The sequence below is a fragment of the Sebastes umbrosus genome, chromosome 5 (genome assembly GCF_015220745.1).
Source record: "Sebastes umbrosus isolate fSebUmb1 chromosome 5, fSebUmb1.pri, whole genome shotgun sequence".
NCBI lineage: Eukaryota > Metazoa > Chordata > Actinopteri > Perciformes > Sebastidae > Sebastes > Sebastes umbrosus.
In genome coordinates, this window is record NC_051273.1 from 24,667,730 (window position 1) to 24,685,944 (window position 18,215).

An 18,215-nucleotide genomic window follows, 5' to 3' on the forward strand; every position below is an offset into this window, starting at 1 on the left:
AATCACATTCTGTTATTATATTACATGATATTATTTCTTCCATGACGTTTAACGTAGGCCTACCTTTTTCTTAGACTATCGAAAATTCCCTGAGTGGAAATTCTGCATTGCTAAAATGCTTCTTTTTTTTAATTGAGAATATTCATTCAGGAATATTCTTCAATGTCAAAGTCCAAGTCGCCGTGTGGCAGCACAGATCTGTATCCTGACGACTCAGAGAAGTTGAGGGTCAACTGGTTCTCTTCGTTTGTGTCGATCTGAAGTTTTGACATCCAACCGAGAACTTTATCAAAGACTCGGTCGGTTGAATCTTTCCTCTGTGACAAAGATTCAGCGGTAGATGGTGCTGGACTCTCTCCTTTCACTGTAAGTGAAACAAAAACACTGTGACGTCATGCTCAGTGCTACTGTGAATGCTAGAAATGAGGATTTTTACTTACAGTCGGGGTACAGGAGGTCTATGCTCCCTCGAAGCAGATCTGAGGATTTCATCATTATGTTCATGTCCAGCTTTTCAATTTCCTGGCTGATTTTGGAGTTTATGTTTTCCTCTTTCTCCTTTCCATCTTTCTTCTTCTGGCCAATACCCTTGGCTTTGATTTTGGTCATGTCACCAACTAACAAGTTATCAACAGAACAAAAGGTTAAAAGAACAGAATATAGATGGAAAAAAACGAATTAATCATCCCCCATCACAGCGTAATACTCACTCAGTAGCTTGGATTTAGTGCTCGTCACATTTGCCCTGACCTCAGCCTGCAGCTCGAGGAGAGTTTCCCTGAAGCCTGCCATCAGCTCCAGCTCTCTTTTTCTGTACTCCTCCGCCAGTCGCTGCTTCAGCAAATGTTTCAGCTGCCTCCTCCTGAACTTCTCATCGATTCTCAGGTAGACGTCGTTCATCTCCGGGCAGAAGAGCCGGCCGCCGTTCCCTGCCACCATTTCTTCGATCTTCTCGAACAGCTCGGTGACCTGACTCATATCTGTTTTCTTCATGTTGTTCACAACATGGTATCTGTTCTCACACTTGTCAATTAACCAGCGCAGAGCGCTGTGCTCCCTCTCAATGTGTTCCTCTATGGATTTATCTGCTAGCTTGTCTCCGTATGTGAACAGAACCACGGTGTGTTTCCAGATGCTGGCATTAAAGAGGTTCATGTGGTCTTCCAGGGCGGCCTGCTGAGCTTCTCTGAAGGTCAGGTCCGAGGGGACGACCAGCAGAAGAGCATGAACCCCTAAAGGGCTCAGCGACAGACCTCGGACTATTTCTTTGTCCATCTCTTCAGGGCAGCGGGAGGGATCCCTCCACCAGCCCGGGGTGTCGATCACTGTGACTCGCCTGCCAGCAACTTCCTCCTCCTCCACCTGACAGGACTTATTCTGACAGGTGGGGAACACTTCTTTACCCAGGAGGTTATTTGCTGTTGCACTCTTTCCAGATGTCTTCTGACCGAGCATCATGATCTTCAGGTCCAGTAATTCTTCCCTGGAATCTGAGAAGAAAAACAACTGCAGGGTGAAAAATCCCGTACGGACGTACTGAGGAGAGATGCTGGACAGTGCTGGTGAGCTAGCCAGATGTAGATAGATGTGATCTATCTATCCCCGACCCGGTCTCGGCAGATGGCCGCCCACCCAGAGCCCGGTTCTGCTCCAGGTTTCTTCCCACTAATTGGGAAATTTTTCCTTGCCACAGTGCGCTTGGTGGATCTTGTTGGGTCTCTAAACTATGGTGTATGGTCTAAGACCTGCTCTATATATAAAGCGTCTTGAGATAACTTCTGTTGTGATTTGACACTATACAAAAATGAATTGAATTCAATTGAATTGAACATGTCACCTGCAATTTCATCCCGAACCTAGTTGGTTAACAGCAGACCTGAGCTGAATAGCTTGGTTAAATTTGATCTACTACAATATTTAAATCATGTTCTTGTTATTTAGTTCTACAAGACTCGACTGCATGTGAAAAACAACAGGGAACAATCTCCTGGAAGGTCAAGTCAAGTTCAATTTCTGTGGTTCAATCTCACCAGAGATGACGGAAATTCATGCTTTTTAGATTAGTATTTACTGCAGCGCTGTTGTAATTTTGCCCATCTCTGGAGCGTGTAAACTGCTCTGACAATGCCAGACTGCTTTACTTGTGACATTAATGATCCATCCATACCTCTGAGGGATCTTCTCTTGGCCTTGACTTGACTTTGCCTCAGTATGGCTCCTTCCTCCACTCTTCTTCTTCTCTCTTCAATGGTCAGAAATATCTTCTCGTCTGGGACAAAGTAGTCCAAACCGTTTCCAGCCACCGTCTCAGTGATTTTCTCCAGGAGCTCTGTGATTTGAGTGCCGTCGTCTGCATTCTTGTTATCAACGACGTGGTATCTGTTTCCACACTGTTCAACCAGAGACCTCAGCGCCTCTCCCTCCCCTTCGATGTACTCCTCTATGGTGTGTGTTCCCAGCCAGTCTCCTCTGGTGAAAACTACCATCGTGTGTTTCCACACTCCTTCACCGAGAAGATCCACGTGTGTTGTCACTGCATCCAGGTGTTTGGCATTAAAGGATGCGTCTGCGTCTACCACCAGCAGGAAGACGTGAGGCCCAGGAAGGCACAGGAACGGGCTGAGCATCACTTCATCTTTGATCGTTTCAGGAGTGTCAAACACGGAGAAGCCTTTCCACCAACCTGGTGTGTCAACAAGAGTTATTTCTGTTTTACCCACAAACCCCCGCCGGGCCTCCGAGTGTGCCGTTCTCTTTCCGTCGTCTTGTTCTTTGATTCTCAAGACGGTGTTCCCCACTGAGGTTTTCCCAACGCTGCGGCTTCCCAAGAGAACCATGTTGAGTTTTGGGAGGATTTTCTTCTCTTCTGTTCGACAAAATAAAGCTTGATTAGTCACAGAGCTGACAGATATTTATACAAGTTATTGAACTAAACTACGGAAAAACTTTATAATAACCATCATTAATAAATTTATAGTTAATTAAAATTGAGTTAATAGTTATTTTTCTGTCAACAAACCATGCAATTATAATTAATGTTTACTAGTTTATGTTATTTTAACAGTTTATTTTTGCACACATTATAACATTTTATATACTATATTATTAGTATTTGTTAATTATTACAAAATGATTTGTAAACCTTTAAGAAATTGTTTGTAAAACATCTATAAACACTACAAAGAAGGATGTTTGTTAATAGTTAATAATTGGTTTGTAAAGCGTCTATAAACATTATTTGGATAGCTATTAATAAAGTTACAACTGGTGAATATAATAACTTGTTAAATGGTCAATAAATACTTGTCACAGTAAAACCTCGGATACCATGTAAATAAAAATAAATAATAGATAAATTAGCAATTGGAAGCAAATTGGTAGTTAAAATGCTAGAAGAACAGATAATCCCTCTTAATTGTTCTCTTCATATCATCAGTGACTGTATCTCCTTAAGCAAAATAATATCTTCCGGTGTTATTTTAACCCAAACTGCAATCTTTTCCTAAACTTAACTAAGTAGTTTTGTTGCCTAAGCCTATCCAAGTCTATCTTTTCCTAAACCTAACTAAGTACTTTTATTTTGAAAAGACTGGAGCGGAAATTGACACATGCGTCACATGTTGCTGGACATTTGTAGGAACAAGCACGAAAAATATGTTGTTGAAAGTCGAGAGAGGCAGATACAGATTGCAAATACGTTGAGTGGCTATTGCTGCAAAAAAATGCAGCCCATAGTAGCAAAAATGGACTTTGTTATAATGTAAATCTAAAGGATTATAACTAGCGCCCTGACCTATGTCGGATTTTTGAAGCTGATATCAATAATAGACAATCAATGTTTGCATTGGGAAAGGCTAAAAGTCTAAACCTACTGCTAATGTCAGCATGCTAGCATGCTAACAATGATGATGCTTACATGCTGATGTTTAGCAGTTGTAAATTATATTTAAAGGGACTGTTTGTAAGTTCTTACACTTATAAATCATTGCATGTCGACGTCCAATGCGCGCTCGCGTGTGGCTACGCTATTCAGACTCAGACTCCAACACAAACTACACGGAAGCACCAAAACCGCAAAGTTATATCTAGTGAAGCCCGTCTGTTAAACAGTGTCGGCCGCGGTCGGAGGACGCGGGGGAGACCGTAGCTTTGGTCTCCAGGACCGGAGTCTCTGCTGTACTCTGCTCCTCTGCCTGCCTGCTTGCCTTCACTCAGCTCGCTCCACCTCGCACGTGCATGCGCGCTCACTCCACACTGCAGAAGAGTTAGTAGCTCTGAGAATATCTAGTGAATGTACAGTGGACGTTTGTGCAGAAATAACTGCTGCAGCTCCTCCAGACCAACAGAGGTTTCCCGTGTTGTGTGAAGTGACGGGGCTCCGCAGTGAGAAACGTTATCGTCTCCGACCAAAACTCCGGTGTCTCCCGTTCCCTCCGGCCGTGGTCGGGAGGCTGAGGCAGGAAAAACCAACACTAGGATCAGCAGTGATTCATGGAGAGACCTTCGTCTGGTCAGCTAACATTACTGCCAAGCAGGTGAAATATAGAGTGATATTGTGGTTTAAGCTGACGTGTGTCGCCTAACTGTTTTGAGCGATGCTCGTTCATGTCTATGTAGAGCGAGCACAAGGGCGAGCAACAGGATGCTGACTTTCGTTGACTTAATGGCCACAGGTGTCACTGTTAACAAGCAATTTCTGATTCTTACAAACAGTCCCTTTAACATGCTGACTATCTTACTTTAGCATGTTAGCATGCTAACATTAGCTAATTAGCACTGAACTTGACTTTTCGATTTCATTTTAGTTTAGTTTTAGTTTAGTTTCAGTTTTTAAGAAAGGTTAGTTTTAGTTTTTATATATTTAGTTGTAGTTTGTTTTTGTTAGGGCTCAGAAGTATGTAGCTACCACACTCAGAAGTTAACATGTCACCTGCAATTTCATCCCAACCCTAGTTGGTTAAAGAGACTATTTGTAACTTTCAGAAATGCTTCTTAACAGCGACACCTGTGGCCGTGAAATCAACGAAAGTCAGCGTCGGGCTCGCGCTTGCTCGCTCTCAATATACCTGAACGAGCATCGCTCAAAACAGTGAGGCAACACAAGTCAGCTAAAACCACAATATCACTCTATATTTCAGCTGCTTGGCAGTAATGTTAGCTGACCAGACGGAGGTCTCTCCATGAACATGATTTAGATCTGATCCTAGTGTTGGCTTTTCCTGCCTAAGTGCAGGCTGAGGCAGCGGGGCTCTGCAGAGTGTCTCCCTGCTCTCTCCGCCCGCAGCCGGAGAGAGCAGAGGAGACACCGGCACCCGGTCGGTAACGAGAAGACACTTCCCAAGACACGGGAAACCTCTGTTGGTCTGGAGGAGCTGCAGCAGTTATTTCTGCACAAACGTCCCCTGTGCATTCACTAGATATTCTCAGAGCTGAACTAACTCTTCTGCAGTGTGGAGTGAGCACGCGTTCACGTCTAGAGGTGGAGTGAGCTGAGCTGTCTGAGTGAAGGCGAGCAGGCAGAGGAGGAGGGTACAGCGGCTACACGCGAACGCGCAGATGCGAGCGCGCATGTGTGACGACCCGCTACATTTATGCGCATACAAAGTTACAAATAGTCCCTTTAACATTAGAGCTGAGCTGAAAAGCTTGGTTAAATTTGATATATTACAATATTTAAATCATGTTCTTGTTATTTAATTCCACAAGACTTGACTGCATGCGAAAAACAACAGGGAACAATCTCCTGGAAGGTCAAGTCAAGTTCAATTTCTGTGGTTCAATTTCTGTGGTTCAATCTCACCAGAGATGACGGAAATTCATGCTTTTTAGATTAGTATTTACTGCAGCGCTGTTGTAATTTTGTCCACCTCTGGAGTGTGTAAACTGCTCTGACAGTGCCAGACTGCTTTACTTGTGACATTAATGATCCATCCATACCTCTGAGGGATCTTCTCTTGGCCCTGACTTGACTTTGCCTCAGCATGGCTCCTTCCTCCACTCTTCTTCTTCTCTCTTCAATGGTCAGAAATATCTTCTGGTCTGGGACAAAGTAGTCCAAACCGTTTCCAGCCACCGTCTCAGTGATTTTCTCCAGCAGCTCTGTGATTTGAGTGCCGTCGTCTGCATTCTTGTTATCAACGACGTGGTATCTGTTTCCACACTGTTCAACCAGAGACCTCAGCGCCTCTCCCTCCCCTTCGATGTACTCCTCTATGGTGTGTGTTCCCAGCCAGTCTCCTCTGGTGAAAACTACCATCGTGTGTTTCCACACTCCTTCACCGAGAAGATCCACGTGTGTTGTCACTGCATCCAGGTGTTTGGCATTAAAGGATGCGTCTGCGTCTACCACCAGCAGGAAGACGTGAGGCCCAGGAAGGCACAGGAACGGGCTGAGCATCACTTCATCTTTGATCGCTTCAGGAGTGTCAAACACGGAGAAGCCTTTCCACCAACCTGGTGTGTCAACAAGAGTTATTTCTGTTTTACCCACAAACCCCCGCCGGGCCTCCGAGTGTGCCGTTCTTTTTCCGTCGTCTTGTTCTTTGATTCTCAAGACGGTGTTCCCCACTGAGGTTTTCCCAACGCTGCGGCTTCCCAAGAGAACCATGTTGAGTTTTGGGAGGATTTTCTTCTCTTCTGTTCGACAAAATAAAGCTTGATTAGTCACAGAGCTGAGAGCTGTTCATACAAGTTATTGAACTAAACTACGGAAACACTTTACAATAACCATCATTTATAAATTGAGAGTGAATTCAAATTGAATGGTTTTTTTTCTGTTAACAAACAATTCAATTATAATTAATGTTTACTAATTATTAGTAATGCTATAATTTATGTTATTTAACAGTTTATTTTTGCACCCATTAATATACTATATATAAGTATCTGTTAGTGATTATGAAATGATTTTTAAACCTTTAAGAAATTGTTTGTAAAACATCTATAAACATTACATAGAAGGATGTTTGTTAATAGTTAATAATTGGTTTGTAAAGCGTCTATAAACATTATTTGGATAGCTATTAATAAAGTTACAACTGGTGAATATAATAACTTGTTAAATGGTTAATAAATACTTGTCACAGTAAAACCTCAGATACCATGTAAATAAAAATAAATAATAGATAAATTAGCAATTGGAAGCAAATTGGTAGTTACAATTTAAGTTGAACAGAGAATCCCTCTTAATGTTCTCTTCATATCATCAGTGACTGTTTCTCTTTATGCATATAATATGGTCAAATTAATAAAAAACAAAATTATTTTTTCAGGTATAAATGAATCTGAATGTGTAGGAGCTATTTATTTGTTGTTTTACTACTAACAAGTATTATTGTTTGATTTATTATTATGGAAGTTTGCTTTATTTAGATTGGATATTTGATAGTATTTTCGTTTGCCAGTTATTTGTTTAGTTTAATTATTTTTCTTGTTTAGTATATTCAGTTTTTGTGTAATTAGCATTTTGTTTTGATTGTGAATTGGGTAACACTGTGGGCACCGGCGCTTATAAATTATATATAAACTGGGAAATAAAGTTCGGATACTTGTGTTTGGTGGATTATTTCTCTGTTGTTACAATGCTAATGGTCATTGTATTTTACATGGTTGGAAAGCCTGTTTGTTTACCTTCGCAATGATGTCCAACTTGAAAGGATCATGTATTTGTGGGATGAGCAGCACAGCTGATTATGTGGGTAGCGCCCAAGAAAAATTTGCCAAAATGCTTTGCCAATGGTAAACAGTGTATTCTCATAAGGCTACCAGGAAGCCTGCAGTGTCTGCCCTTCACCTTCAGGCCCGTTTGCACTGGTGTCGACAACACAGACAATGGAACCTGAACATTTGGGGGAATGTCATGTTCAGTGATGAGTCCAGGTTCTGTTTGCCAAAGTTGGATGGCAGGTCAAAGTATGGAGACGACGCGGAGAACGCTATGCTGACTGTTGCACCGATGGAGTAACAGCTTTTGATGGGGGCAGTGTCATGGTGTGGGGGGGCATCCCCCTCACTGGCATAACAAGGCTTGTCATCATTGAAGGCCATCTCAATGCAGTGAAATATCGGGATGAGATTCTGCAGCCAGTGGCGATCCCATATCTCCAGAAATCTGGTACCTAACTTCATCCTCCAATATGACAACGCTCGCCCCCACAGAGCCAGGGTTATCACAGACTACCTCCACAATGTGGGAGTAGAGAGAATGGAACGGCCTGCCAAGAGTCCACACCTCAACCCAATTCAACACTTGTGGGATCAGCTTGGGCGTGCTGTACGTGTTAGAGTGACCAACACAACCACGCTGGCTGACCTGCAACGAATCCTGGTTGAGGAATGGAACGCCATCCCACAGCAACGTGTGACCAGGTTGATGACCAACATGAGGAGGAGGTGCCAGGCTGTTGTGGCTGCGTATGGATCTTCCACCGCTACTGAGGCTCCTGACGGTGTATTAAATGATTAAAGTGTAAAATTGCCAATATGTCTTGTTTGTTCCTTGTTACTGATAGAGAGTTCAATCATCCAATCCACCAAACAACTCAAAACAAGAGTCAACACCAACAGGAGAATACACTGTTTACCATTGGCAGGGCATTTTGGCAAATTTTTCTTGGGCGATACCCACATAATCAGCTGTGCTGCTCATCCCACAAATGCATGATCTTTACAAGTTGGACATCATTGTGAAGGTAAATAAACAGGCTTTCCAACAATGTAAAATACAATGCCAATTAGCATTGTAACAACAGAGAAAAAATCCATCAAACACAAGTTTCCGAACTTTTTTTCCCCCAGTATATATGCAGTATATACTGTATATTGTAGGGAGGTGCAAGTGGTTATTGTACTGACATGTGACAAAACACGTGCAATTTGCTTGAATGTCGTGAATTCTAAATCAAGAATTGAGCCGAGTGGTATTTACTGTACATCCTCATCTAACTCTCGGCAAGAAAGCAGATAATGGTATTTCCCAAAATGTCAAACTATTCCTTTACAGCTGTTAAAGGTGCAGTGTGTCAGATTTGGCGGCGACTAGCGGTCAGGTTGCAGAGTGCAACCAACTGAAACTTCTCCCCTGTGCCAAGCGTGTCGGAGAACTACGGTGGCCGACGTGAATGGCCTTATCTAGAGTCAGTTATTGGTTTGTCCGTTCTGGGATACTGAAACATGGCTGTAGGCTCCATGAAGAGGACCTGCTCCCTATGTAGGTATAAACGGCTCATTCTAAGCTAATGAAAACACGATTCTTATTTTCTGTTGATTATACACTAAAGAAAAAATACTTATTAATATTATATTCCATTTCTGCCAATAATCCCCCCTAAACGCTGTGCTACAGGAACATATTATAATAAAGGAAGTGTTTGTTTGAGTCACCTGGAATGAGTCGTTTCATTTGTAGTCTTTGTTCTTCGGACTTCCTCCTCCTCTCTTCCGCCCGCTCAGCCACTTCTCGCTGCTTCTCTTTAATGATGTTAAACGTCTGCTCGTCCACCTCGTAGTAACCGCCATTGTTGTGCCACGCCATCTCGTCTATCTTCTCCAGCAGCTGGGTCACCTGCGTTGAGTTACTCTTCTCCTTGTTATTGAACACGTGGTACCTGTTCCTGCATCTTTCTATCAACCACTTGAGTGAGTCTCCTTCCCTCTCGATGTGCTGCTCTATCGTCTTCTTCCCGAGGTAATCCCCACAGGTGAAGAGCACCATGGTGTGTCTCCAAACCGGTTCCCCCAGGAGCTTCATGTGTTCCTCCACGGTCCTCCTCTGCTCCGCAGAGAAAGCCGTGTCAATGGGAATGACGAGGAGAAACGCCATTGGTCCGGGCGGACACTTGGACGCGTTGAGTTTAAATCGTTGCTTGTCCCCCTCTGGGATCTCGGTGAGGGAGAGGGAGCTGCTCCATCCCGGAGCATCGACCACGGTGAGCTCCCTGCCCTCCACCTCTTCATGCCTCACCTCAGACTGACCTGTTCTGGTCCGGCCACACTCGAACCTATCCTTTCTCAGTATGGTGTTGCCAGAGGAGCTCTTGCCAGCCCATCTCCCACCAATCAGGACGAGTCTGACCTCCGACAGGGTCGTGATCGCTCCCTCCGCTGGAAGACAAAGAAGAACTTTCTGGACCAGATGTGAAGAAACAGAGAATGACAGCTTTACCAAAATGTCATGTTTTCAATAACTTTGTTAACAACACAGTCTCACGGTAGTCCGTGAAATAGTCACGAAATTTAATCAGTTTGATTCGTGTACATAGACATGAATTACCCTTTTTTTTCGTGATGCTCAGCAAGACTTTCAACAACGTATTTTTCGTGCTTTTTCCTAAAATTCTCCAGCAACACGTGACACATGTGTCAAATTCCGCTCCAGTCTTTTCAAAATAAAACTACTTAGTTAGGTTTAGGAAAAGATAGACTTGGACAGCCTTAGGCAACAAAACTACTTAATTAGGTCTGGGAAAAGTTTTGGGTTAAAATAACTCGGGAAGTGCGGTAACTTAAGTATGGAAGTAACGTGACAAAAACGACTTAGTTAGCTTTAGGAAAAGATTGTGGTTTGGGTTAAAGTAATTCCGGAAGTCACGTAACTTAAGTACGGAAGTTACATGACAAATAAATTTACTTTGACTTGTGGTTTCACACAGGTCACAAACATCGGTCTCCTGGGCGAAAGTCTTGTGTCCGTGTTTTGTTTTTTGACCCACCCATCCACCCTGACATCCTCCATACACGGCCAATTTCTATACTTTCAAATATTTTGTAATACTTCAAATTACGTGGATTACGTGCTGGCATCACAGAAAAAAAAATGAAATTTGTGTCTATGTACACTAATCAATACATTCAATTTCGTGACTATTTCACTGAACTGCTGTGCGACTGAGATAGTTGTTAAACAGCTTCTTTGGCTTGAAGATAATGTATCTTGTTATTATGATCAAATTGGCCGAGAAAATCACCAAAATTAGAATGACAAGGTTATCACAGCAGGCGTCTCTGCTGCTTTACATGACTGACAGAAGAGGCATGCTCTGGTAAACTTGTGCTTCTTTTGTTCCTCGGGGACTTTGTGCCAGAGTTATTTTTTATTTTATTAATCCCTTTTCATTTATTTATTTATTTATTTAAAAAGGATCCCCATTAGCTGATACCAATGGCACCAGCTAGTCTTCCTGGGGTCCGAAATCATGTACATTAATTTATCACATACATACTATATACAACATCACATTTGTGTTACACCAATAACACTCAAATTTTCAAACATATATAAATTTCAAATTTCAAATTCATACACACATCTTCCACAATTTTTGTTTAACCTCAAGGCCCATCATCAAGGGAAAAAGGAACAAAGAAAATAAAGAAAACCATACATGACCAACACTGGACTATCGATCAGCTGTTTAAGTGATGTATTCTTAGATGGTATTTGAATGAGGATTTGTTAGAGGATTGACGGATGTGAAGAGGGCTGCTATTCCAGTGAGTGATGGCGCGGTAAATGACCGTCTTTTTTAAGGCCTTAGATTTTGGGTGAGGTAACATCACCTGCTGTTCTAGTGAAATGACTGTGAACGTCCCTGCATCTGGTAATTTGACTGTATAAAAACTCGGGTTTAGTAGAATAAATGCTGTTACTAAAGAATGTCGCTGTGCTTAAGGCAAGTCTTTTCTCTACTGGTAACCATGACAGTTTATGATGCATGCTGTCTGTGTTCGTTCTCATGGGGCAGTGTAACACAAGTCTTGCAGCTCTGTTTTGGGCAATTTGAAGTTTCCGCCATCGGCGTACATTTGTATACTAGCTTTATGCAATACAGATGGCAAGTCATTTGTGAAGATGGAGTACAGGAGAGGTCCAAGAAAGCTGCCCTGCGGCAGGCCACAGTTAAGCCCTTTACTGTTAGACATGCTGCCATTGTAATACACCCTTTGTGTTCTGCATAAAAGATAATTCTTCATAAATGTGATGGCACTTGATCTAAATCCATAACATTGTAGTTTATTAATTAAAAGGTCATGATCTATGACATCAAATGCCGCACTGAAATCCAGTAACACTGCACCTGTTATTCTAGAATTATCTATCTCTTTTAGCCAGTTGTCTGTCATTTGCGTTAGTGCAGAACAAGTGGAGTAGTGATGTCTGTAAGCATGTTGAAATATAGTGTACAGGCCATTACAGTCAAAGTAATCTTGTATTTGTGAATGGACTATTCTCTCCATCAGTTTGCTTAGTACAGGGAGAATACTGATGGGTCTGCTGTTCTGCCCAGTAAATGTTAATCTGCCATCTTTAGGTAAGGGAATTATTTTGCCTTCTTTCCAAATACTAGGATATATACCTTCCATTAGACATTTATTTAATATGTGACATATGGGACCAGAAATGTAATCGGCTGAGAGACAAAGTACCTTACTGTCCAGCATATCAGTGCCTACGGAGCCATAATCAGGAAGGGCTTTTAACAACTTCCTTACTTCACTCTCATCCACACTGTTAAACTGAAATGAACAACTTTTGTTAATCATTATATTGTTACTTATAAGTTTGAGAGTATTGGAATCCATGCTGCTCATATTCTTCCTTAGTGCATCGACCTTATTCACAAAGTAATCATTAAAATAATTGGCAATGTCAAATGGTTTAGTCAAAAACCTGCCATCCGACTGAACAAAAGAAGGGCTCCCAGTTTTATTTCTCCCCATTATTTCATTTAAGGTTCTCCAGAGTTCTTTACCATCTAGTTTCACTGCATTTATTTTATTTTTATAATATTCCTTTTTCATGCTTTTATTCTGTTTTGTCACTCGGTTTCTCAATTGACAATATTTTAGTCTGTCTTCCACAGATCCTGACTTTGCTAATGTGGATTTGGCTTTGTCTCTCTGTTTCATAAGGTCTTTTAAAGACTCATTCAACCATGGAGCTGGTCTGGATTTGGCGGTATACTTCTTCATGGGAGCATGGTTGTCGACAATCCTCATAAAGATGTTCATAAAAATATGTAAAGAAGCCTCAGGCTCCTGTGTAGCATACACATCGGCCCAGTTTACATTCCTGACATCCTCCAAAAAACGTTCTGAGATGAATTTCTTATACATTCTCTTATTAATAATTTTGACACCACATTTAGGAATTTTGGTTCTCCTGGTAATAGCTATAATGTTATGGTCACTGAACCCTACAGGTAGAGAGACTGGTTTAGTGCAGCGCTCAGGAGCATTTGTGTAAATATGGTCGATGCAAGTGGCAGATGTATGACCAACACTGTTAGTAAAGACTCTGGTCGGTTGAGAAATCATCTGTGATAGATTACAAGCACTGACTAGTGACACCATCTTCTTTTTCATCGGGCATTGACTTGCAAGCCAGTCAATATTCATGTCCCCTAATATGAAAATTTCACCACTCACATCTGCAGCTCTGTCAATTAGTTCGCATAAGTCATTCAGATAATGAGTATCAGTTCCTGGAGGCCTATAGCAACAGCCTATCAAGATTGGTTTTAGGTGAGGAAGATGTACTCTAACCCATAAGGATTCTAAGTTATTTGGCATGAGCTCAGCACACAGTGTTGCAGGAAAATTGTTTTTTATATATATCGCTACTCCACCTCCATGTATATTTCTGTCCCTCCTGAAGATGTTATAGCCATCAATAGATACCTCAGCATTCTGGATAGTTACATCCAAGTGGGTCTCAGACACAGCCAAAATGTGGATGGTGTTATTCTGAGTGAGATTGTTCAGTTCATGTACCTTATTTCTGACACTGCAGATATTCAAAGGAGCCATAATAAGGCCCTTTGTAGGAGATGTTAACATGCTGAAAATCATAATTTGAAATATGTTCTTACATTTTTTAGGTTTGTATAAACTGTGGTGGCATTTAGTGGTTTGAAATGAATCACAGAAAATAATATGGAATGAGAGCGTTTGTTAGTCATTGTCTGTGTGGTTATTTGAGAGACGGAGTCTGAAGAATAACAGTAAGATGAGACGAAACATATTTAGAATGACCCTGAACCAAAACAAGTCATTCTGAGGCAAAATGAAAACGAAGCTATACAAGGAAAATAAGATCAACAAAATCAGCTGAGAGTGACTCATCACCTCCTTTTGTCACTTGTGCTGCGTGATAAAAGAAATATGTAACTGATACGGAATGCATCAGGAGTGACTAGGCAAAATCAAAAGACTTGTAGGACATAGTATAACACAAAAACCACATGCAATTATTTTTGTGGGTACTAACTGGCTTGTTTTAAGGGGATTCAGTTCAATGTTCAGAGGCTGTAATTTGTTGTGGTACCACATTGAACAACATTATAATGAAAGGAGTTTATAATATACAAGACCCAACAAACTATAACCTCAGAACTTACTATAGAGCCGAAGAGAATAGAAATCTAGAGGCGTTTCTACTGTATTTTTCTTATGGCTGTTACCTGAAACCTGTTGGGTGGAGCTTAAACCCTCAAGGAAGGAATTTATTTTCATAAAGTGATGGTAATGTAATGTGTTGTGTGTTTTTACCGCAAACAAGAATCAGGTCTAACTGTTTTAATTTGGCTGCAGATTACACTCTATTTGCCAGTTGTGTTTCTGCAGGTTTGAACCTATACTGCAATCAAATGTTTATTACGATAATTACACAAAGTCTACAACTAAAAGCACGACTTGTTTTTCTGAATTTGACAACAATTACAAAAAGTACATCCAAAATCCAAAATGCAGAAGAATAATATTAGGGCTGTCAGTTGATTAAAATATTTAATCGCAAATTAATCACACATTTCTCTGCTCAAAATGTACGTTAAAGGGAGATTTGTCAAGTATTTAATACTCTTATCAACATGGGAGTGGGCAAATATGTTGCTTTATGCAAAGGTATGTATATATTTATTATTGGAAAACAATTAACAAAACAAAACAATGACAGATATTGTCCAGAAACCCTCACAGGTACTGCATTTAGCATTAAAAATATGCTCAAATCATAACATGGCAAACTGCAGCCCAACAGGCAACAACAGCTGTCAGTGTGTCAGTGTGCTCACTTGACTATGACTTGTCCTCAAACTGCATGTGATTATCATAAAGTGGGCATGTCAGTAAAGGGGAGACTCGCGGGTACCCATAGAACCCATTTACATTCACATCTCTGGAGGTCAGAGGTCAAGGGAACCCTTTGAAAATGGCCATGACAGTTTTTCCTCGTTTTAACGCGGGAGGTGCGTTGGTCACAAACTTTCTCATTTTACAGCTAAACAGTACACTACAATACTGACAATACTGATATACTGATACTTATCATACTGTATATGCTCAACGTTACTGACTACAGCTTTAATATGATCAAGGTGAAGTAAATGCTCAATGTCGCTGGAACGAGCTGATTTGACCTCAAAACAGATCTGCAAATTGTACTGATCAATACATAATCAGAATAATATAAAGAGGAACGCATTCAGAAAATTCAACATATACAACACATCAAGTCCTCGTTACTAATAAAATACTTAAGCTTTAAGTTAATGTATCTCAATCTGTCTTCAACATTACTGCTTCATTAATTCACAGAGATTGTTTTCCATTTTTTCCAGTCTTCTCTTTTCTCAGGCGAGTTACAACCAACTCGACCATCGAGGGCTCCACAGAGGTCACTGGATGAAATCTGTCCTCAATAAAACAGGTATCTGGTCACGTTTTACCGCCAGTCCACACATCAATGACTGTAAGCAGTGAAACAACAAGGCAAAAGGCTAAAAGCTCTTTATAGGGCGGTCTATCAAAGCTGCCTAACTGGTTCTAGCCAGGTTGTGTAACACCTGGAGCATGCCTGAACCTGCCAACTCACAACACAAGCATTAGAGTGAATAACATGCTTTCAAAAGCTGTGCTGTCTGACTTATAGGGACATCTATTTTGGGCCAAGTATGAACATGAGTAAGTCTCTTTTGTTTCTTTGCTTTTCTTTCCCAGCATGCTTGCTGGGAGTTCTTGATGTCTTTGACAGTGACCAAGAAGTCTCATTCTCCAGGCTGCCACTTTGTCACTAAGCCTTGGTAGTCCCTCGTACAGACGGAATTAATTAATGATGGTAGCAGTTGGTGTAATCAGATGTGTTGTGTGTCTTTACCGCGAACATGAATCAGGTCTAACTGATTTTATTGGCTATAGATTACACTCTATTTGCCAGTTGTTTTCCTGTAATTGCTTACCTTCTATTGCAATCAAATGTTTATTACGATAATTACACAGAGTCTACAACCAAAAGCACGACTTGTTCTTCTGAATTTGACAACAATAACAAAAAGTACATCCAAAATCCAAAATGCAGAATAATAATACTAGGGCTGTCAGTTGATTCAAATATTTAATCGCAAATTAATCACACAATTATCTGCTCAAAATGTACCTTAAAGGGAGATTTATCAAGTATTTAATACTCTTATCAACATGGGAGTGGGCAAATATGCTGCTTTATGCAAATGCATGTATATATTTATTATTGGAAATCAATTAACAAAACAAAACAATGACAGATATTGTCCAGAAACCCTCACAGGTACTGCATTTAGCATAAAATATATGGAATCAGGAGGAACGCAGAGGAACAAGATTTCTCACGCACTACTGTCAGGATATACTAATATACTGATACTTATCATACATGCTCAACGTTACTGACTGCAGCTTTAATATGATCAAGATGAAGTAAATGCTCAATGTCGCTGGAACGAGCTGATTTGACCTCAAAACAGATCTGCAAATTGCACCGATCAATACATAATCAGAATAATATAAAGAGGAACGCATTCAGAAAATTCAACATATACAACACATCAAGTCCTTGTTACTAATAAAATACTTAAGCTTTAAGTTAATGCATCTCAATCTGTCTTCAACATTACTGCTTCATTAACTCACAGAGATTGTTTTCCATTTTTTTCCAGTCTTCTCTTTTCTTAGGAGAGTTACAACCAACTCGACCATCGAGGGCTCAGCAGAGGTCACTGGATGAAGTCTGTCCTCAATAAAACAGGTATCCAGGCACGTTGTACCGCCAGTCCACACTTCAATGACTGTAAGCAGCAAAGAACAGCAAAAGGCTATAGGCTCTTAGAGGGCGGTCTATCAAAGCTGCCTAACTGGTTCTAGCCAGGTCGTGTAACACCTGGAGTCTGGTTCAACATGTCTACTCGTCATGTCATGATGTGTTTTTGTCTCCCTATAAGTCAGACAAAAGCTGTGTTGTCTGACTTGTCTTAACTTATTACACACACTTTTTGTGTGTTAAGTTACTCATGCACTAATGGTTCACTAGCAGTTAGTTCCTCATTCGTTCCCCAGTAACTACTCACATTTTTAGTGTACATTATTGTGAAGTGTTATCTAAATTTGTTTTGATCAGATTGACGTGACTGTGTTTCTTTAGTGATGTTTTTGCAGAGGGCAGCAAGTTTTCCCTCCAGCTTGTCTTGTTGTGCTGAAGGACTGCTGTATTAATTTTAATATCTGTCCTAACCAGAGTGCTGTCACCTCTCTGTGCCAGAGCACATCTTATGGGAACAGAGACCAAAAAAAAAGTTCTCCTTAAACCTGCAAGACATTTTCCTAAAGGACTTTTGGCAGACTGACTCTATCTGCATAATTTAGATTCTGACACTAGATGATGTTGTGTCAGTTCTTTGTTGCCTATACTGACTTACAGTGCTCATTATAAGAGTCCCTCTAGAGAAGACCTCACTGATAAAGAAATGTGCTCACTGACACATCTAAGATTTATCAGATTTGTTTTTATCTCAAATTTGCTGTTTACCCAGATGTAAAGGAAGTGAAACAAAATCCACTCTAATGAGGTTCCTTTTCAGTCGTCAAGGTAATACTAAAAAAAACTAAAAGAAAAATTTAAACAAAATGCTTGATAGCACTTTGGAATGATTTAAATCAAAATCAAATATATGCATGTGGTTTTACAGCAACACTTGAAAGAAATAGTACATTCAGAGTGATGCTCGTGCATCATGGCATCATAATTATCCTGACAAAATTACCGGCCAAACTACATGTCATCTAATCATGTGTGGATGCAACGCCAGGACGTGTATTCTTACAAAACAACAGAGGCGTGGCTCGAATTCTTTGGATTTTTTTCCTGTGCTCTTTGTTAGTGCTAGGGTATTTTTAGCCTACGAGCC

The 18,215-nt window shown here is 40.8% G+C and overlaps 1 protein-coding gene across 3 annotated transcripts; it reads right to left on the reverse strand.

Moving 5' to 3' along the window:
• Positions 1 to 54: 54 nt before the first annotated feature.
• LOC119489069 (GTPase IMAP family member 8-like) lies at positions 55 to 17,101 on the reverse strand. Of its 3 annotated transcripts, XM_037771235.1 has the most exons (7): positions 16,945 to 17,098; positions 15,593 to 15,688; positions 9,382 to 10,101; positions 5,938 to 6,636; positions 711 to 1,490; positions 441 to 617; positions 55 to 364 (listed from the first exon to the last, which is right to left on the reverse strand). In XM_037771235.1, exons 2-7 carry the CDS (start codon positions 15,606 to 15,608, stop codon positions 147 to 149), a joined length of 2,610 nt encoding a protein of 869 aa, XP_037627163.1. In that variant the 5' UTR covers positions 15,609 to 15,688; positions 16,945 to 17,098; the 3' UTR covers positions 55 to 146. The 3 variants fall into 3 exon arrangements, with proteins under 3 accessions (XP_037627163.1, XP_037627164.1, XP_037627162.1); XM_037771236.1 differs by lacking the exon at positions 15,593 to 15,688 and having other exon boundaries at positions 16,945 to 17,101; XM_037771234.1 differs by lacking the exon at positions 16,945 to 17,098 and having other exon boundaries at positions 15,593 to 15,890.
• Between the last annotated feature and the right edge of the window lie 1,114 nt (positions 17,102 to 18,215).

Bases quoted from the DNA above. Each gene is read 5' to 3' on its own strand.
- LOC119489069 (XM_037771236.1), bottom strand. The intron at 6,637-9,381 runs GTGACTCAAACA...TTTGTCGAACAG, and splicing joins AATGAAACGACTCATTCCAG to AAGAGAAGAAAATCCTCCCA. The intron at 618-710 runs GTGAGTATTACG...ATAACTTGTTAG, and splicing joins CACTAAATCCAAGCTACTGA to TTGGTGACATGACCAAAATC.